The sequence below is a fragment of the Crinia signifera genome, chromosome 3, assembly GCF_055691185.1.
Source record: "Crinia signifera chromosome 3, ASM5569118v1, whole genome shotgun sequence".
Classification (NCBI taxonomy): domain Eukaryota; kingdom Metazoa; phylum Chordata; class Amphibia; order Anura; family Myobatrachidae; genus Crinia; species Crinia signifera.
Genome location: NC_139219.1, coordinates 163,153,475 through 163,173,801, shown reverse-complemented (window position 1 = coordinate 163,173,801; position 20,327 = coordinate 163,153,475). Strand labels below are relative to the sequence as shown.

General features: G+C 43.6%; 1 protein-coding gene across 4 annotated transcripts in view; it reads left to right on the top strand.

The window, feature by feature from the left end:
• Positions 1-399: 399 nt before the first annotated feature.
• Positions 400-20,327, top strand: part of NT5DC1 (5'-nucleotidase domain containing 1) — a 273,425-nt gene continuing 253,497 nt past the window's right edge. For 2 of the 4 annotated variants that reach the window (XM_083176860.1, XM_083176859.1), the window contains exons 1-6: positions 928-1,009; positions 9,668-9,699; positions 9,940-10,031; positions 11,116-11,187; positions 13,729-13,838; positions 18,517-18,596. In XM_083176860.1, coding sequence (XP_083032986.1) covers positions 943-1,009; positions 9,668-9,699; positions 9,940-10,031; positions 11,116-11,187; positions 13,729-13,838; positions 18,517-18,596 — 453 coding nt within the window. In that variant the 5' untranslated portion in view covers positions 928-942. Of the gene's footprint in view, positions 769-892; positions 1,010-9,667; positions 9,700-9,939; positions 10,032-11,115; positions 11,188-13,728; positions 13,839-18,516; positions 18,597-20,327 lie in introns of those variants that run through there. The other 2 variants (XM_083176861.1, XM_083176862.1) reach the window with 2 other exon arrangements.

The following is a 20,327-nucleotide window of genomic DNA, read 5'->3' as shown; positions in this document are numbered from 1 at the left end:
CAACCCAGTAACTTGACATCGTAGCGGACTCCCTGCTGCGTTATCACCTTCCACTTTATCACTTCCCCAGGATTGATACATCTGCCCCATGGTGTGATATAAACCAATGAATAATAATGGGGCAGATGTATTAAGCCTGGAGAAGAGATAAACTGGAGATAAAGTGGAGATAAGGTAAAAGGAGATAAAGCACCAGCCAATCATCTCCCAACTGTCTTTTTCAAAACAGTTCATTGGCTGGTGCTTTATCTCCTTTTACCTTTTCTCCGCTTTATCTCTTCTCCAAGCTTAATAAATCTGCCCCAATAATACAGCGTTATTCATAGTGGCTACTGTAATGTGACCATCTAATACTGCCACATACTAACTAGCTGCTCCTGCCCTCCCACAGGTACATGGAGACAAGTCCCAGCAATACTCAGCAGCGCCGGACACGGGCGTACCATGGTGTACACCGTAATATTCCTGTTTCCCAATCCCTTTCCGAGCGGTGTGCGCTGCCATTACACCGGCGTCTGACACAGCCAGGGCTGACCGGGTGGCAGCGGCAACTGAGCACACTGGCACTGCAGCTGCTTACAGAAGTAGCGGGAAGCAGTGAGGGGCGGCGGAGCTTATTGCCAGCAGCTTATCTCCGGGTTAGGGCGCTGTACAGCACCCCGCTGCCAGCCAGTTATGTCTGACCGCTTCTCCCTGTCCGACTGCGATGTCATCGGCTTCGACCTGGACCACACTCTGTGCAGGTACCGGCTGCGGGAATCCAGCAAGGTGAGCGAGCTGCGGGCAGCGGCTGACTCGGCGGGGTAAGAGGGGCGCGCCCAGAGGCTCCCATTACCACCTGCTAGGCACAGCCGCACATGACGAGCCTCAACGTCACCGCCTGCTACTACCGCGAGACAGTAACAGCTCCTAACCCGTCTGCCACGCTCTCGGGTGGCGAGGATGAGGTTACCCGGCCGTTTCGCACAGATAGGCCTCAATGGTCAGGAGGCCCCTCGCCGGTGCCAGTGTGAGCATGCGCAGTCGTGGCGGGGTGACGTCACCCTGTGCCAGGTGTTCATGATGTATATACTGTACATACTAGTTGTACAGTCAGCTATACATAACGCATGCAGGCTGTAGTTCAGGGTGTGCTCGTCTGTACCATGTATGTATTTCATACTTGCCTACCTGACCCTCTCCATGCGGGAGAAAATGCTCTGTTTCTCGACCTCCCTGGTAATGTGTGATTTCCAGCACCTGTGGTGAAACACCTTCACCTAGCTCCCCACAGGTGCTGGCAATCATACATTACCAGGGAAGTCCAGAAACAGAGCATTTTCTCCCGCATGGAGAGGGTCAGGTAGGCAAGTGTTAACTTACTGTGTTGTATTTTTACAACGGATTGTATGTCTTATTTTACTCTTAAGGTTCATATACACTGCAGTAGCTCGAAGCTTATTCTCTGTATCTGACAAGTCTCTTAAATTAGTAAATATAAATATTGTTTGCTTCACATATTTGCCTACCCTCTCTCTGCAGGAGAGGGACTATGTAAAAACCGGACCCGGACTGCCGGACAGGACATCAAGACCTGCAGTGCGGAGCTTGTAGGGTCCGGGGGGGTGTCTTGTCCGGGGGTCCCTGTGATAGCTATCACCAGGGACATGGGGGAGGGGAGATTACAGCCTCCCTGGGTGGTCCAGACCATACAGGGAGGCTTTATTCTACCGCTCCTCCTCTACCTGGTGACAGGTGTGGCAGGCAGCCCCCCCGGACAGGACACCCCCTGGACCGGAGGCTACAAGCTACATAATGCAGAGTTTGATGTCCGGTCCGGGGGTTTTGTCCTGGTCTGGTTTTCACCCATACCCTGCAGGAGACTACCTGAAATAACAGCTATCTCCCAGACTCCCTCATTAGTCTACCAATCTCCCTCATTTCGCCTAGCCCACACTACACTGTTACGTTTTTTGGGAAAAAAGCAATGAGAGACAGACACATTTACATTGAATCATCAGGGCCGTAACTAGGGGGGGGGCTAGGGGGTCACGCGCACCGGGCGCTGGAGGGTGGGGGCGCTAGTTTGGTGTCCCGGCAGCGTGGTCCCTGGGATGAGCAGCGGGGGTCCGGGGACTGGTGGGTTAACGCCAGGTCCTAGCGGGGTCCCGGGGACTGGTGGGTAACTCCGGCTCCTAGCGCTGCCGGACGGTGGGCGGGAGGCAGGTTTTGAAAAGACTTGCCGGACGCTGATTGGCTGAATTCAGCCAATCAGCGTCCGGCAAGTCTTTTCAAAGTCATCAGTGCTTCCCGCCGCCAGGCAGATAGCGCTAGGAGACGGAGTGAGTGAAGGCTGCCGCTACACCAGTCCCTGGACGCTACACACAGGTATGTTGGCAGCGGGGGTCCAGGGACTGGTGTAGCGTCAGCTTTCACATACACAGCCGCTCGCTATTTGCCTGGCGGCGGGAAGCGCTGATGATTTTGAAAAGACTTGCCGGACGCTGATTGGCTGAATTCAGCCAATCAGCGTCCGGCAAGTCTTTTCAAAATCTGCCTCCCGCCCACCGCCCGGCAGCGCTAGGAGCCGGAGTTAACCTTCTCCAGTCCCCGGACCCCCGCTGCCTGACCCCAAGGCAGTGATTTTTTTTTTTTTTTTGTGGGGGGGGGGAACCAAATGACTGCCGACCCGGGCGCCGAAACACCTAGTTTCGGCCCCGGAATCATCAGCACCATTTCCAACACTTTAACAAGTATAGTAGTTCTGTCTGACTGCTTTGGGGCTCTCAGATGTAGCAGTGCACACCTATGCTTCTAGGTGCCATGTTCACAATCTCTTTTCACAAGCTCTGCATATGTGGAACTAGACAGGCCCTTTGGGGGAGCATGACACCCCCCCCCTCCCCTCAAATTTTATTACCAACTATAATCTCCCTGAAACTATGGAAAACTGAAAAACTGTCATTTAGATATTACCAGGTTTTTGTTTCAACCAGCCAGATCTGAAAATAAATCTGTAGATGTATGGCCAGCTTTAGGGCTATTTCACACGCTCCGGCTCCTGCCGGGCGGCGAAACCCTGCACGGCCAGGAAGCGGTGTGCCGCACACAGCAGTTGACAATCGGCGGGAAGCGGTCATTTGGTCTACAGCATGATGGTTGACATGGAAAAAGGTCGACATGGGTCTAGGTCGACATAGGAAAAGGTTGACATGGTTCTAGGTCGAAAGATCATTAGTTCGACAGGTTGTTAGTTCAACAGGTCATTAGTTTGACAGTGTCTAGGTCGACATGGGGTTTTTCACAGTTTTTTGAGCCAACATGCGCCGACAGGCGGTATTTCATGCCCTACCATCCACTAGCGCGTGGTGGGAGAATAAAATAGTGTGCCGAGCGTAGCGAGGCACCGTGCCTGACGCATAGCGAGTGCAGCGAGCGGTGCACTTTAAACTGTCCATGTCGACTGTGTTGACATTCAGGTAAAAAAAACAGTAAAAAACCCCAGGTCGAACTTTTGACTGTCGACCTAGACATTGTCGAACTAATGACCTTTCGAACTAATGACCTTTCGAACTAATGACCTTCCGACCTATAAACATGTCGACCTTTTCCCATGTCAACCTAGACCCATGTTGACCTAATCGTGTTGACCATCATGTTGTAAACCAAATGATCCCAACCCAGCCCGGCAGCCGTCCCTTCCAGTGGTAGGATCTGGCTGCGGTCGGGCCATGGCCGTCCCTTGTGTATGGACACAATAGTGTCCATTAACAACTACTGTGTGCGGCACGGCATTTGGCCATGCGGGGTTTCGCCGCCCGGCAGGAGCCGGAGTGTGTGAAATAGCCCTTAGGGCAGGCATTCCCAACCACGGTCCTCAAGGCACACCAACAGTGCAGGTTTTCTAGATATCCAGGCTTCAGCACAGGTAACATGCCCCTTTCCCACTGCAGGCTTTACACGTTTTTTTAGCCTTTTTAAACGGCTAGAGCTGCAGTGGGAAAGCTCCAGGTTGCTTTACCCGGGTAACAAATACCGGTATTTGTTAACCGGGTAAAAAGCAGTGTTTTAGCCGTGTAAGAGCCGTTTTTTTGGCAATGGGAAAGGGTTTTAAACGGTATTTAGAAATAATAATAAAGGTTAAGAACATGATTGGTGCATGTGATGTTTTTAATGACAGGCAAAGTTTACTAGAGAGTTTAAACGTGTTGCTTTGTGGTTTACACGGGTAAGTGTGAATGGGACATTTACTGCTTTTAAACGGTAATTTACCGTTTAAAAGCTGCAGTGGGAAAGGGTCTTTGTGGCTCTTACCCGGGTAAAGACCCATTTAAAAAAAACGGGTCTTTACCCGGGTAGGCAGTGGGAAAGCAGCATTAATTAGAATCTCAGGGATTCTGATTAAACCATCTGTTCTGAAGCCTGGATATCACTAAAACCTGCACTGTTGGTGTGCCTTGAGGACCGTGGTTGGGAATGCCTGCCTTAGGGACTAATTAAAAACCGGACACGGACAAGAACCGGGTACGCCGGACCGGACACTACAAGCTCCAGAACCCAGAGTTTGATGTCCGGCATCCCGGGGTCTTGTCCGGTGGGTGTCCTGTCTGTGATAGCTATCACCAGGGACATGGGGAAGGGGAGATTACAGCCTCCCCTTGTGGTCCGAAAAGTTCCTGTTTTTCGTACATGCCAATACCATACAGGGAAGCTTTATTCTCCTCCTCTCCCTGGTGACAGCTGTCACAGGCAGCCCCCCCCAGTCCCCCCCGGACAGTCCGGTTTTTACCCATACCCCCAGCTTTAGCTTGAAAAGTGATAAAATGGAGAGTGATAAATCCAATAGCCAATCAGTTCCCAACTACCCTGTCATAGGCTGTGTTTGAAAAATGGCAGGCAGGAACTGATAGCTGGTAGTTTGTCACTCTCTATTTTATCACTTTTCAAGGCTTACTACATCTCCCCCTGAGCCTGTATAAGGGGGATAATTTAGACCTGATAAATAATTCAAAGTATTATTTCCGTAAGTAAGATCTATCTATTCACACAGTGCGGTTCTATTTAAAAAAATAAAAACATTTTTTTTTCAATCATATAAGTTTATTAAGATATCCACAAAGATACAGGTGAAACTTGAATGCGGTTCTATTTTAAATTACTTTTTTCTACTCTTTATCACCTATTGTAATGTCCCTTTATGTCACAGTTGTTGATGTAATTAAGAAATGTTTAAATAAAGTTAATAAAAGTAAATTTTTCACTCATGCAAATCCACCGAAGACCACTTCTTTCCTTCCTTGTACTATCTATTTTTGTCTAGGATAGCATCCCCTGAAATGTTATGAATTGATATACTTCTACACTTGGGACCTTGTTCAGGTCTGTACGCTCACATGCGAATTTGCATGTGAGTGTGAAGTTTTTGAAATGCGTATGTTCACCAGGTGCACCCAACATTGCGACCAGTGGGTGGGGTCGGCAGGCCAGGGGACTCCCCCATGGGAACGGCCAGCGTTTCATGGGCATTCCCATGGAAATCGCCTAGTGACATCGGGGTCAGGGGCGGGTAGCTGACATCACCGCATGTCAGCTGCCCGCCCACTTCCTTCAGAATGTGCATGCACATCTAAGGTTGCTCTGAGCAACCTCAGAGGTGCGTGTGCCTTCCACATCATTCGATGGACGGCGACCATCGAATGATGTGGGTGTTACCCCGCAGGCTGTGAATGGATTTTTGTGTCAAACATCCATTTGCAGCCAGTGCGTGGGAACACATGCTGTGAATGCAAGGCAGGGTTTTGTGGTGTCATTCTGCCTAATTCCATTTGCAGTGATGCCAAGCTAATTGCCTAGGACTACACAATGCTTGGCTAGCATAGCCCATCGCACCACTATAAAGGAGTGAGAGGAGGAAGAAAAGGGTTCCCAATTAATTATTTATTTGTATATTTCTTTGAATCTGTTTATGCTCTTATAGACAAATAGCTTTTAATATACCTGGTTTTACTTATGATCTGCTACCTATATCTGTTGAAATAATGATAATCGGGTCATCATAATGAAACCGATTTTGGTAAAAACAGTTTCTTTAGGATTTACTGCCAATCTTTATTCATATTATTTTTCAGAAATTTTTGATATTAGAAGTTGCAGTTTTTTCTTATCTGTGGAAAAAGTGCTGCTTGTCCCTGGGTTTATTTTACACATTAACACATCATTTTATTATGGGATACGGTCATTAGGTCTACAGCAACTAGGTCGACAAGCATTATGACGACACCACTAGGTCGACATGGGTCTAGTTCGACAGGTCATTAGGTTGACACAAGCATTAGGTCGACATGGGCAAGGTCGACAGTCAAAAGGTTGACATGGGGTTTTTCACTGTTTTTGAGCCGACATGTGCCGACAGGCAGTATTTCATGCCCCACCATCCACTAGGGCGTGGTGGGAGAATAAAATAGTGTGCCCGAAGCATTGCGAGCGATGCAGTGTCGACATTCGGGTAAAAAAACTGTGAAAAACCCCATGTCCACCTTTTGACTGTCGACCTAATGCTTGTGTCCACCTAATGCCCATGTCAACCTAATATCCTGTGGACCTTGACCCATGTCGACCTTGCTGCCTGTGGACCTAGTGGTGTCCACCCAATGCTTGTCGACCTAGTTGTTGTAGACCAAACGATCCACACCCTTTATTACTTGCTGCATTTATGACAAAGAACAAGAACATCATCTGCATACATTTAAATCTTATATTATCAGGGTGTAGCTCAATATGTGGATTGTTTTGTGCCATTTTCAATAAAAAAATAAAACACTAGCAGCACCACTACAGTATTTGCAAGTGCTGATGCAAAATAGATGAACTATAAAATCTTAATTCCATATAGAAAATACCTGCTGAAACCTATCTTATTTATGATATGATGCCATGATACCCCATCAAAGGGTTTTTCTTTCTAGAGCAGGCATTCCCAACCACGGTCCTCAAGGCACACCAACAGTGCAGGTTTTATTGCTATCCAGGCTTCAACACAGATGGTTTAATCAGAATCCCTGAGATTCTAATTATTACCTGTGCTCAAGCCTGGATATCTAGAAAACCTGCACTGTTGGTGTGCCTTGAGGACCGTGGTTGGGAATGCCTGGTCTAGAGTAGGGTGACCAACTCATCCCTTTAATCCAGGCCACATAATTATTACACAGGTTCTGTGGCAGTTTAAACCAGGTGAAATGGAGTCTTGAGGTGTGGCAGTTTAAAACCAGGTGAAAGCCAGCCACAGAACCTGTGTAATTAATATGTGTACCGGATTAAAGGGATGAGTTGGGCACCCTAGTCTAGAGCCATATATTCGGTCTAGTGTTTTCTTGTTTTATATGCCTCATAGAATGAAACCAATTAAATCATAGTGGCTCAAACTGAGGTGAGCATATTTGTCTGAATCTGTGGACCTGTATCTGGCACATAAGTATTTTTCCAATATTTTTGTATACTCACAATGGCTGTACTTCTGCCATTGGAGAATGCTTTTAAATAGTTCCAGGAGTAGTGACATCAAAACTATAGTGAACTTGTTTGGGAGATTTGTCTCTGATATCTTTCTGGAGAGTGCAGCTCCCAGTGTTTCCTTTGATATGGAGTAGGTCATGTGAGTAGAGTAAGGTAAAGCTGTGTACACACGGTGCAATATATTGCTCAGTGTCCAGTTTTCATCAGAGACCAGAGATGGTTGCTGATGAACAGGAGACTCAGCCAGGGGAGCCGCAGAGGGAAACAGCTGATCGCAGGACCAGCGACCATGAGGAGGCTGAATACGGGAGCGCGCACCTGGAAATTTATCGCTGCAGCACAAACAAATCACTGCCAATATGGTCGCTCAGCGACCATATTGCCAGCGATATTGCACCGTGTGTACACAGCTTATGTCTTTTATTTCTCTGCAGAATTAACCTGTAGGTGATGCATACTGCATTGTTGAATAGTAAGCTCATTTTGTTGCACCTTAAGTTTTCATCCTCTCATGAAACTGCCCGTTGGGTAATATTTATGTTCCCTGCAGATAATATTTTGGGGATTATCACCGACACAGTAAAATAGCTGCACAATTAAAATTTTGCTAATATGTGCTGTAGATATTCCTCGGCCAATAATTGCATTCATAACAGCAAGCTATACAGATTACCCTATGACATTTTTTTTTATCTGCAGCCAACTTATAATAAGGGTAGATATTGGAGTGATAAACTGCACATAAAATTATTGCTGTATTTGTGAAATTGTACAATCAACACAACTGCTATTCCTAAAGATTATGCCCTGTTTTTGGCAAAACAGGGCTTTTCTTTGCTTTATGAATATACCCCTATATTACACTGTCCCTGAATCCACTATTCCGCACCGATTCAGTAAGCAAATAGCAATTTTGTGTCTTGAATAAACAATGTTGCCATGCAAGGGGAGCCAATACATGTGCTGCGGATACCTTGAGGCGCCATATAAATAAAGGGTACTTATGTAATATCTGGGCTCCCGTTTTTCTTATGAGACTGTGTCCCCTCACGGGGCTCGCCACGCTTCGGGCACGGTGGCTCTCTGCGCTCGCCACACTATATAAAATCAACTCCATGCGTAGTTGGATAGTAGGGGTATGAAAAAATAGGGTGCATTTAACATGGGAGCCCAGATAATACATAAGTACCAAATAAAGTCTATTAATAATTGCATACAAGTAGTTCAGTGTTTTTCAACCACTGTGCCGTGGCACACTAGTGTGCCTTGAGTTGTTCTCAAGTGTGCCCCCAGATCTAGAGATGCCCAAACCAGTTCACAGCCACCACCAGTTCAACTGTTATTTACTGGCCTCTTTTCATGTAAAGGACCAATGTATTTTATTTTTATTACCTGTGGGGACCAGTGTGATTTTTTTTATATGGGGGCCAATAGTTTTGATTTTCTTCCTGTGGGGGCCAATGTGTTTTGCCCTATGGGGATCTCACGGTGTGCCTTGGCAATTTTAAAATCTTATTTAGTGTGCCACAAGGAAAAAAGGTTGAAAATCACTGAAGTAGTTAATGCAAACCAGCTGCCTTTAGAAAATCAAGCCCTTCTTATTTTTATGAAAAGTGACTTTATAAGTTTACATATCGTCTCCGTTTACAAGTTACATAGTAGGTAAGGCTGAAAAAAGACTTGCGTCCATCTAGTTCAACCTGGTATATATATCCATTGCTGATTTGGTAGGTTCTGGTATTTTACAGACAAATTATATTTCTTATTTGTACCCATGGATGTTTTTCTCCAGTAAATGTTTGTCCAACTTTGCCTTGAACGCATTTAATGAGCCAGCCGTTACCACCTCTCTGGGAAGAGAGTTCCAGAGTTTGACTGTTCTGACTGTAAAGAAATTCTTTCTACTAGCTGAATAAATCTTTTTTCTTCTAATCTATACTCATGCCCTCGTGTCCTAGATTCCTTTCTAGTAGAAAAGAGGGTGTGTGACAGTTCCTTATATTGGCCCTTGATATACTTGTACATGTTGAGCATGTCCCCCCTTAAACGTCTCTTTTCTAATGTAAATAGTCCCAAATTGCTTAATCTCTCACCGTAGCTTAAATTCTCCATTCCCCTAATAAGCTTTGTTGCTCGCCTTTGGACTTTTTCTAATTCTATGATGTCCTTTTTATAGTGTGGGGCCCAGAACTGTACTCCGTACTCGAGGTGAGGTCTCACCAATGCTTTATATAGTGGCATAATTACCCTTGAGTCCCTAGTTTCCATTCCCCTCTTAATACATGCCAGAATTTTGTTGGCCTTTTTTGTAGCTACATTACAATGGGCACTACATCCCAGTTTGCTGTCTATTTGGACTCCTAGATCCTTTTCTAGTGATGTATGAGTCTAAAATCTGGGCATACATTTTCTCTGTTTTTTTAACTAGTATCTAATTTTCTTTTACAGTTGATTTATGACAGTTTTGCCCAGTATCTGGTGGCAGAAAAAGGATATAAAGAAGACTTGTTATCAGTTACACCGGAGGAATGGGATTTCTGGTAATCTTAGTTAGTGTTATGTTTGTATAGATGACAAGACAAACTGATACAATTACAATACATGGATTTATTTATTATTTTGGTTATATACCGTACATAGGTGTATTTTTTTTTTTTTTTTTACTAATTAACAGTTAAAAATGAACCTGTCCTTTTAAACATAAATGCTGTTTGGAAAAACTGTTAGTTTCCTTCGGCTCAATTGTTATTTATTTCATTTTGTGCTTATCATTATAGTTGTACTCATAATAGAGAGTCCTATTTAAATGTTAAGTAGGTGAAAATTTGGAAATGTTTAAAGGAAACTAATATTGTTGAAATCTTAAGCTCCATACACACTAGGCCATATTGTTTACAAGTGTGTACACTCCATATGATTACCAATGTGCGCTCCCGCACATCGTTAACAACCTCCTCCCTTGTTCTGCATGGTCTGACTAGGGAGGTCCTCCTTAACGGCGGCCATGCTGCAGCTTCCCCCACCGTTGCTCCCTTTCCCACTCGCCATTGACGGCCATGCTTCTCCCACCCCGCTGGGTCCCTGTTACCTCCAATATCGGTGTTGCTGGGGATCTGCTAGTGTGTATCGGGCTTAAGACATGTCTTAATATATTAAAATATACAGTATCTAGAGCGTTGTTTTTGCAACCCATCCCCCACTTCCCTGTGTCGATAGATCCCAAATTATAAAATAACTTCCCACCCCCTCATTGGTAATAGTACACCTCAGTTGCTTTAAAACCATATAATAGTACCAAGCACACCTCTTTAGTAATAAAAAAAATCCATGTTTTATAAAAATGAAACACATATAGTGCCTTTAACCCCAGTGCTGTGCCTGAGAGTTAGATGAATATATCCCATCATAACGATATGTTTACTTTCCTATTACCTGCTCATGCTTGCAAAATGAAATAATATGATTTAAATCTGGAAGCTAGAGCCATAAATGTTGCTATCAAAATTGACAAAATTCTGACTAAAACAGACTATTATGTTGCATGTTCCAGCCAGTAGGCTAAATGATTGAAGGTTGACCATGCCCATATCTTATTAACACATTTTTTTCTGTTGATTGTTTTAGCTTCAAGGGCTTGGTGCTGGATTTGGAAGAAGGAAACTTTCTTAAACTTTCTGCAGATGGAACTATTCTCAGGTATTCTCAACTATTATTTTGAGTGGGCCACTCTGAAATGTTAGGGAGATTTGGCAGACAACTGAGTTTTACTAACATAATAATGGGGGCAGATGTATTAAGCCTGGCGAAGAGATAAACTGGAGATAAATTGGAAAGAGATAACGCACCAGCCAATCAGCTCCCAACTGTCATATTTTAAACACAGCTGATTGGCTGGTGCGTTATCTCCTTCTACTTTATCTCCAGTTTATCTCTTCTCCAGGCTTAATACATCTGCCTCAATAGATCTATCTATCTATCTATCTACCAGAAATTAGTGGGCGTGTGGCCAACATTGCAGCACTTCCCACAAGGCTACATCCCCAGACAGATGGGAGGTATGTATATAGACTCATGGGTCAGTTTAAATTAAGTTACAGAATGGATTTGGCCCCCAGGCTTCCAATTGAATAGGTTTTTTTTTTAGAAATAAAAATTTCCTATTCAACTATTTAATGTTCATAATAAAAAATGATTATTAATATTATTATTGGTATATAGGGCCTGATTCAGGTTCACTCCCAAAGCACATTTATTTTCCTAATGGACAAAACCATGTGCACTGGTGGTGGGGCAGATGTAACATTTAAAGAGAGAGTTATATTTGGGTGGGGTTTGTACTTCAAAGTGAGATCTATATTGCAGTGTAAAAATAAAGCAGCCAGTATTTACCCTGCACAGAAACAAAATAACTCACCAAAATGTAACTCTCTCTGCACATGTAACATGTGCCCCACCTTGCAGTGCACATGGTTTTGCGAGTGAATCTGAATCACCTCATTAGTAATAGTTGCAAAGTTAATTAAGCTTAAAGGATGATTTTACATAATCAGTTGTGTGGGCAAAACATTTTGGAGGCCAGTGGCGTGGTTAAATTCGATCCAGGTGAAAACATTGGTAACTATAGGTTTTCCCCTACAGTAATAATGCCTAGATTATACAGTATGTGGGCCTGTGAAGAATGAATACTGAACAGATGCACTATGCAACATACCATTAATATTTGTGCAGTTTAGAAGTTGGCATAGCTCATTCCTGGATGGCTCAAATCAGACCCAGATTCTCCACCTTGAAAGCTATGATAAATGTCTCAGAGCAACACAAGCGATATGTTTATATGATTCGTGTAGCGAGTTCCAAATTTCAAAAAGCTTGGTCATGATGTTTGGAGTCTATCTATGTATCCCCTGATCAACTCTAGTAATACTACTGATGCTTAACAGCTTATTATTCACAGAAATTATTTATATTTACTGACTGCGACTACGATCAGCATGGTTAATATGTTTCACGGTTTAGGTTATGTTTTAGCTTGGATTTAGTGGTGTTGGTTAGTCTTTTATTATTTTTACATACAATAAAGCAGTGATTTACAAGTGCAGGATCAGGACATAAACTTTATTTGCACATTAATGATGTATAAACAGTGATAATTATGCAACAATTTCTGTCAGTAAGTTTATATTGCTATAGACTGACTCAGAGCCATCCCTAGCTAATTTCATGCCCTAGGCAAGATTTTGGTTGGTGTCCCCTAGCACCGTCACTAGTTCTGCCCCTGACCCATTGCTCCTTATTCACATTACACACATTATATACATGTCCTGCCACATAGTAGTGCACCTTATATACAGTAATAGTACTACTACTAATATATAGCATGATTTCTCCAACAAGGCTCAAGACGATTTAATGCCATACAGCATCGTACCTTGCGCATCGCATTATACCCCACACTAGTAATACCCTTAAACACATTATGTCACACAGTAATGCCGACTACACATATGCCACACATGCCCAATCGACTCCCCCCCGCACCCCTGCATAACACTCACCTTTCCTGCAGATATTGAAGCCTGTGCTGGCTGCAAGGAGTCAGTCAGGGCAAGCTCATTCTTTGGGACTCTGCAAAGGCCCATGGGAGAAGCAGCTTAGACTGGACATACATAGCAGCCCTCCTCCAGGGAAGGTGGCTATTTTTGTTACTTCCCACCACTGTCTCCATTGTCTATGCCCCTCCCCCCCCACTGGAGGTCCCACTGCTGCAGGTTCAGTTGTATGAACTGCCCCCCCCCCCCCCCCCCCGCACTAGAGATCCCACCGCTGAATGTTCAGCTGTACAAGCTGCCCCCAGCACTGGAGATCCCACTGCTGAAGGTTCAGTTGTATGAACTGCATCCCCGCCCGCCCCACACTAGAGATCCCACCGCTGAATGTTCCGTTGTATGAGCTGCCCCCCGCACTGGAGATCCCACTGCTGAAGGTTCAGTTGCATGAGCTGCATGCTGGCTCCGGACTGACTCTGACCAAATTAATGCAATGATGGTTTTTTACTGTATATTACATGTAATTGTTGTGTTATTGTTATAGTGTATTACAGTAAACTATTCAAAAAAGAAAGCTTTAAGGAACATATTTTATTCCTACTACGACAAAATCAGATAAGGTATAAACACTAATGTTCAACAGTAATTGCATGCAATTGTAATGGTTTAGATTTTGTGTTCTATTTTACAGGGCATGTCATGGCACCAAGACAATGACTGCAGAAATGATTGAGGAGACTTATGGAGAAAAGAGGCAGTGGAAGCATTTTAAAGAAATTAATGGAACATATGCAAGATCAGGTACATAGTACTTTACCATGTGATGTTTTTTCTTTTCTTTCCTTTTTTTTCTAAGTAAATACAAAACTAAAGGCAGATACATCATTAAGAACATCATGCCAAACACTTTTAAAATTATATTTTTTCTGTACAGACTTCATCAGCATTCCCCTGTGTGCACAGAAGAATGCAGTAAGTGAATTTAGGTGGACAGAAATAATTTGTCTGATTGTAGTGCACCAAAAGAGGAAGAGATATTTATCTAAAATAAAATGTAACCTTTAATAAGTTTATTAAAACTACATAATAGGACAAATAAATAGGACAAACAGTGTGAAAGTGATGTGTGTTAAAACACAGCACATGCTAATTAATAAAATTCAGTGCACGCAGTGTCCTTTTTGATCATATCCAACAATTGGTTCTTAAAAACTATTTCGGTACTGCTTTCCTAGCACGGCGCCCATCGCATTAATCGTGTACATTTTTATAAGGCATACAATCTGTGCGATACGTGCGATTTCGGTTTTTAAACTGCATGTATCGTATGAAAAACAGTAGTATAGTAAGGTATGATGCGTGCGATTCGATGACTGCGATGTATGCGTTTAAATCGCATGCATCGCACTCATCGTTTACTTTATTCAAGTGCGATGTACGCGTTGCGTGCGATGATTGTATGTCGAGTCAATTGTATGGATTGTATGTAGTTTTATATGTACAATGAATGCGATGGGTGCGATGCTTAAGTGCATGTACTATGGTGCAGGGCTATTTTTGTGCAGGCTCTAGCAGGAACTGTGGCCCTTATTCTAGTTCACTCTTTCTGACAAAATATTTCTTAGATGGACAAAACCATGTGCACTGCAGGTGAGGCAGGTGTTACTTGTGCAGAGATAATTAGATTTGGGTGTGGTTTTACACCTGCCTCACCTGCAGTGCACATGGTTTTGTCCATCTAAGAAATATTTTGTCAGAAAGAGTGAACTAGAATAAGGGCCACAGTTCCTGCTAGAGCCTGCACAAAAATAGCCCTGCTATGGTGTATGTATGCAAAAGTGCATAGCAACATAGCAACCCGAAGCGTGGCGAGCGGCGGCGGTATGCGTCCTCCGACCTTTTCATACCCCCACTATCCACGTCGGCGTGGAGTTGATTTCATAAAGTGTGGCGAGCCACCGAGCCCGAAGCGTGGCGAGCCCCACGAGTGGACGCGGATACCTGTGAAGCCCGCGAGGGGACGCGGATACCTGTGAAGGTATCCGCGTCCCCACGCGGGGCTCGCTGCGCTCGCCACGCTGCGGGCTCGGTGGCTCGCTGCGCTCGCCACACTTTATTAACCTTCAATAAGAAATGAGCAGAGTTATATGTCACAGGTATATCTGCGCAATGATACAGTGTCTAATGTTGTGCAACAATGTTACTTGTTGGTAACAACAGTCTCTGTAGATGCCAGATTATATGTGAATTCCTCTAGTAAGGAACCAATTGTTTAATAAGTTCCTTAATGCTAAACTTTGGCCATGTAGTTTTATATATAGGCATTCTGCTTAACTTTCCATATATGAAGTGTGTCTGTCAGTCTCCAAATATTTTAGACAGAGTGGTGCAAATCAATCCCCATCACTAATGATAGTGAGGACGGGTTTGTAGGATACTAAATATTAGATTTCTATTTGCACTGTGTCATTCAATAATATTTGCAGCTAGGCAAACTGAGAGTATCAATCTCTAGTGAAGGCAGAATGGTACACACAGATCCCTGTCACTAGAAGTGGTGGGGATGGGTTGCCCGATGCTGGACAATACCGTTATAATAAGTGATCACACATGATAGTCTAGCTGTGTAATTAATCAATTATGTAGCCTTCTGTCCAGGCGGCTGTGCGCCTATGAGACACGGCATACAATATGCAGTAGTAGGAGACGGGTTGCCCGATGCCTGATGCTGCACAATGCTGCTATAATGGGTGATCACAGCGTGACAGTATAGCTGTGTAACCGGTTAATTATAGAACCACGCACTGAGCTCACTGGGGATATGGGAGGCTGTATGGCTGTGAGACATGGCATATAATATACAAAGATACAGTAGTATAAATGCAGAGGAGCCCTTATAAGGGCTGTAAGCAGAGCCACGGATTTGATGTATCAGGTGGAGATCAAAACACACATATCGCCCGCATGGCTGGTGGTGCCGCCGGTGTACGCTGCGCTGGCCGCTTCATAAGCGAATATGCGTATGTGAAAATCTTCTGTGAGGCGCTCGCACCTGGGGCGAGCATGGAGTAGGTGTCCAGCAGCGTTTCCTGGGCATACCCACGAAAACGCTGGGTGCAAAACATCCATTGGCAACATCCATTGGCAGTGCTGCGGGGACATTTGGCATATAGCGAGGGTGGACATTTGTACACCCGACGAGCGGCGTAACAACCAGCCAACCAGATTCAGGCCCTATATGTATTATTCAGCTTAGAAATACACAGCCTTTATTATACATTAATATCAGATAGTGGCTTTATTTACTCTATAAGGGGAATATATATATGACCATGTACAGAGGTTCTTAACAGTTAGGAGTGTATCATCTCTAAATATGGAAATAACCGATGTGTACCTAATAGAAATATATATCTGTACAAAACACATTTAGGTCTACTTTCAAATAAGTGTGTAGCTCGGAGGGGTGTGTACTGCAGTAGTATTGTGTGCTTAATGCAGTAATATTGTGTGCTTAACTCCCTTGATCTGCTTATAGAAGTTATAGAAAACTCAGGAAAAGGGGATTTAGGGAAACCTAAGAACCAGATAAGACTATGGGCAAGATGTATCAAGCTTCAAAAATTGGAGTGCAGAGTGATAATCAATCAGCCAATCAGCTCCTACCTGTCATTTTTCTAACCCTTCCTGTAACATGGCAGTTAGCTGATGATTGGCTGGTTGTCTATCACTCTCCATTTTATCACTTTTTTTATTTAAATGTAGATTTTATTAGAATAGCCAAAAGCAATTACATCAAAAAGGCCAGTACATTATAGAAATGTTAAAAAACAACAACAGAACAAATAGACAAGTAGCTGGTCACCATATAATAACCTTACAAATAAGGCTATTCGTTTTCAATTTTTTTACTAAACATAATAAAAATAAAAAAAGGATATTATATCTTTATCAGAGACATATGTAATATTCGTAAAAAGAAGAGTTTAGAAAATAATGCAAAAAGGGAGGGTGAAAGAAATATGAAAAAAATAAATAAAAAGAAGGGGAGGGGGTAAGGGAAGGAGGAAGGGCAGACACTGTGCGTGGTTAAATGGGCCCGGGGTGAGACCAGCTCACTCCAGGCCAGGTATTTGCCTTTGGTGCAGATTGTACCAAGAGTCCCAAATTAAATGAAACTTTTTGACACTGTCATTAAGGAGGGCCGTAAGATACCAAGATAGATGCAAGATACCACATCTTGTTATTCCATGCATTTGAAGAAGGGGCCTATGATTGCTTCCATTGAGTCGCTATTAGTAGTTTTGCTGCATTGAATAATTGAAGGCACAATGAATTTTAAACTTTAGATAGGGAATCAAAAGGTTTACTAAGAAGACTATGTAAAGGGTTTTTAGGAATGGATTATTTTCGAGGCCAACTGCATTACCTCATCCCAAAATGTAGATATCACAGAGCATTCCCACCAAATATGGTGGAAGGTACCAATGTGCCTACATTGTCTCCAACAAAAATCTGAGGAGCCTGGAAAACCCCTAAATATTCTGTCAGGGGTCATGTACCATCGTGAACAAACTTTAACGGAGTTCTCTCATTTTATCACTTTTTGAAGCTTGATACATCTGTCCCTTTGTTTTAGATATGGTCACAGAATATAGAAATCCACAATTTTAAAAATTATGACAGCTGAACAACTAGTACCATGTGTGGAGGTGCAGCCCCTAGACCAGATAAGTAATCAATGTTAGGAGAAAAAAGTACTCTATATTTTTTTTAGGTCATTCTTCAATTAAAACTTAACTCTTAATGCAACAAATTAATATACTGTACCACCAAAAAAGGACACACAAGTAATGTAAGTGCAGTTCTGATCGGTAGCTTAGCCAAATATTAGTTATCAAATGTTATATCAGAAGGGATAATTCAATGTATCAAAAGTGATAATACACAAAAAATGTAACAGTACCCTGCCATATTTTATTTAATTGAAGAGCGCCCCCAAAAAAGAGACTTTTTTTTGCCTAAGTTGACTACTTTTAGAAGTGCAAGGGCTGCAAAGGTTTGATATAAGGGTAAAATACTGGCGCAAGTTGTGCACATGTGCAGTGTGACAAATGTTACTCGGATTCCAATCTGTACCTTCCTACCTTGCTAAAATCTGTTAGTTATATATTTTTTTGTTAAGACTCTTTTATTAGGAAATTATGGCTTCTTTAATATTTTACAATATTGAGGCATATGATTTCCAATTTGTAATATATTAACATGACAAACTAGTATTATCTAATACGATGTCAGTAATCTAGTTTGAATGCATTTAAAAAAAAAAATTATTGCTATATAACTGAGATATCCAAAAATGAATTAGGCTATCAATGTGATAATAATGTTCAGAAAGACTGTGTGTTCATATTATATATTGTTGCTTGTTTATGCTGTTTGTAAAAAACCATAGTGTGTATTGTACTTTCTCTTGCAGCTAAATACTACTTCTATGACAACTATTTTGACTTACCTGGAGCGCTACTATGTGCTAAAATAGTAGATTCTTTAGAAATGGTGAGTAGGAAAACACCAATTTTGTGACGGTATTGTTTTATTGTTATTTTTGTACCATTTTATGAAAGCCCACTTGAATAATGGGTACTTGTTTCCTAGCACGGCCACACCGATTAAGATCGGGGTGGTCGTGCTGAAAAAAATCGGTCGATCGCATCGCATGCGATTTGGTCGCATGCGATGCGATCGACCGATCCGACCGATTTTTGACCCGATTTTTTCATTAAATCCAATGTAAATTGGGTCCCTGGGACCCAATTTTACATTGGATTGAATGAAAAAAATTCCAAACCCCCCCAAATTGAAGCGTGTACACAGCGCCCCACGATAGACGGCAACCCGAAGCGTGGCGAGCGCAGCGAGCCCGCGAGGGGCGGCGGTACGCGTCCTCCGACCTTTTCATGCCCTACTATCCACTAGGGCGTGGAGTGAGAATAGAATAGTGTGGCGAGCGCAGCGAGCCACCGAGCCCGAAGCGTGGCGAGCGCAGCGAGCCCCGCGAGGGGACGCGGATACCTTCACAGGTAATCGCGTCCCTTCGCGGGCTTCACAGTTGTCGGCGTCGCCACGGACACCTGTGAAGCCCGCGAAGGGACGCGTTTACCTGTGAAGGTATCCGCGTCCCCTCGCGGGGCTCGCTGCGCTCGCCACGCTTCGGGCTCGGTGGCTCGCTGCGCTCGCCACACTATTCTATTCTCACTCCACGCCCTAGTGGATAGTAGGGCATGAAAAGGTCGGAGGACGCGTACCGCCGCCCCTCGCGGGCTCGCTGCGCTCGCCACGCTTCGGGTTGCCGTCTATCGTGGGGCGACGACGGGGACATTTTTAATGTGAAATGGGTCATATTGACCCATTTCACATTTTTTAACATTTTTACACCATTTCAATGTTAAAATTTTTTTTAACATTGAATCCTATGTAAAAATCGGGTGCATCGCGTCGCATCGCGTCGGGACCAATGTTAATGGTCCCGACCGACGCGATGCCCCCCGATATTTTACAGTTCCCGACAAGATTTCAATGTTAAAATTTTTTTTAACATTGAAGTCAATGCAAATATCGGGGGCATCGCGTCGGTCGCGTCGGGACCAATGTTAATGGTCCCGACCGACGCGATGCCCCCGATTTTTGTTTCCTAGCCGGCAAAATGGACCTGATTTCAAAGGAAATCGGGTCCATCGGGCTAATCGTGTCCCTTAATTAAGGGACACGATTAGTTACGATTGTGGCCGTGCTAGGAAACAAGTACCGAATAATGTTGTAGACATTTCACCCTTGTTTTCTTAAAGTACTGTTTGGCTCTATGGGCTTAATTTAGATGAAGTCACAAAGTGGCTATTGTAGGCAAACCGATTGATGGTTCCTTACTGTTTGGGTGTCTAAGCTGCAGTGAATTGTGATTCAGCTATCAATGATGGATTATTTGCAAAGTGAGTGACAGGAAGACAGGGTTTAGGGGTAGTCACAGTTAGCGGTCGGCCAAATGCAGGTACATTATGGCCGTTCAGACAGCATTTTATTGGCATGCATAAATTAGCAGTTGCGATCTTACTTGCTACTTGGAGAGCCCTCTGCGTCCCATGAGAGGAGCCCAGCCTAGGCGTCTACAGAGACATTCAGGTTCGTCAGCATGACCCGATTTGCGACAATGGTACCAATGTTTCTTCAGTTATATGCTTATGGCCGGAAATTATGCAACAACAATGGGTGTTCATATGTTCAGGTTATCTT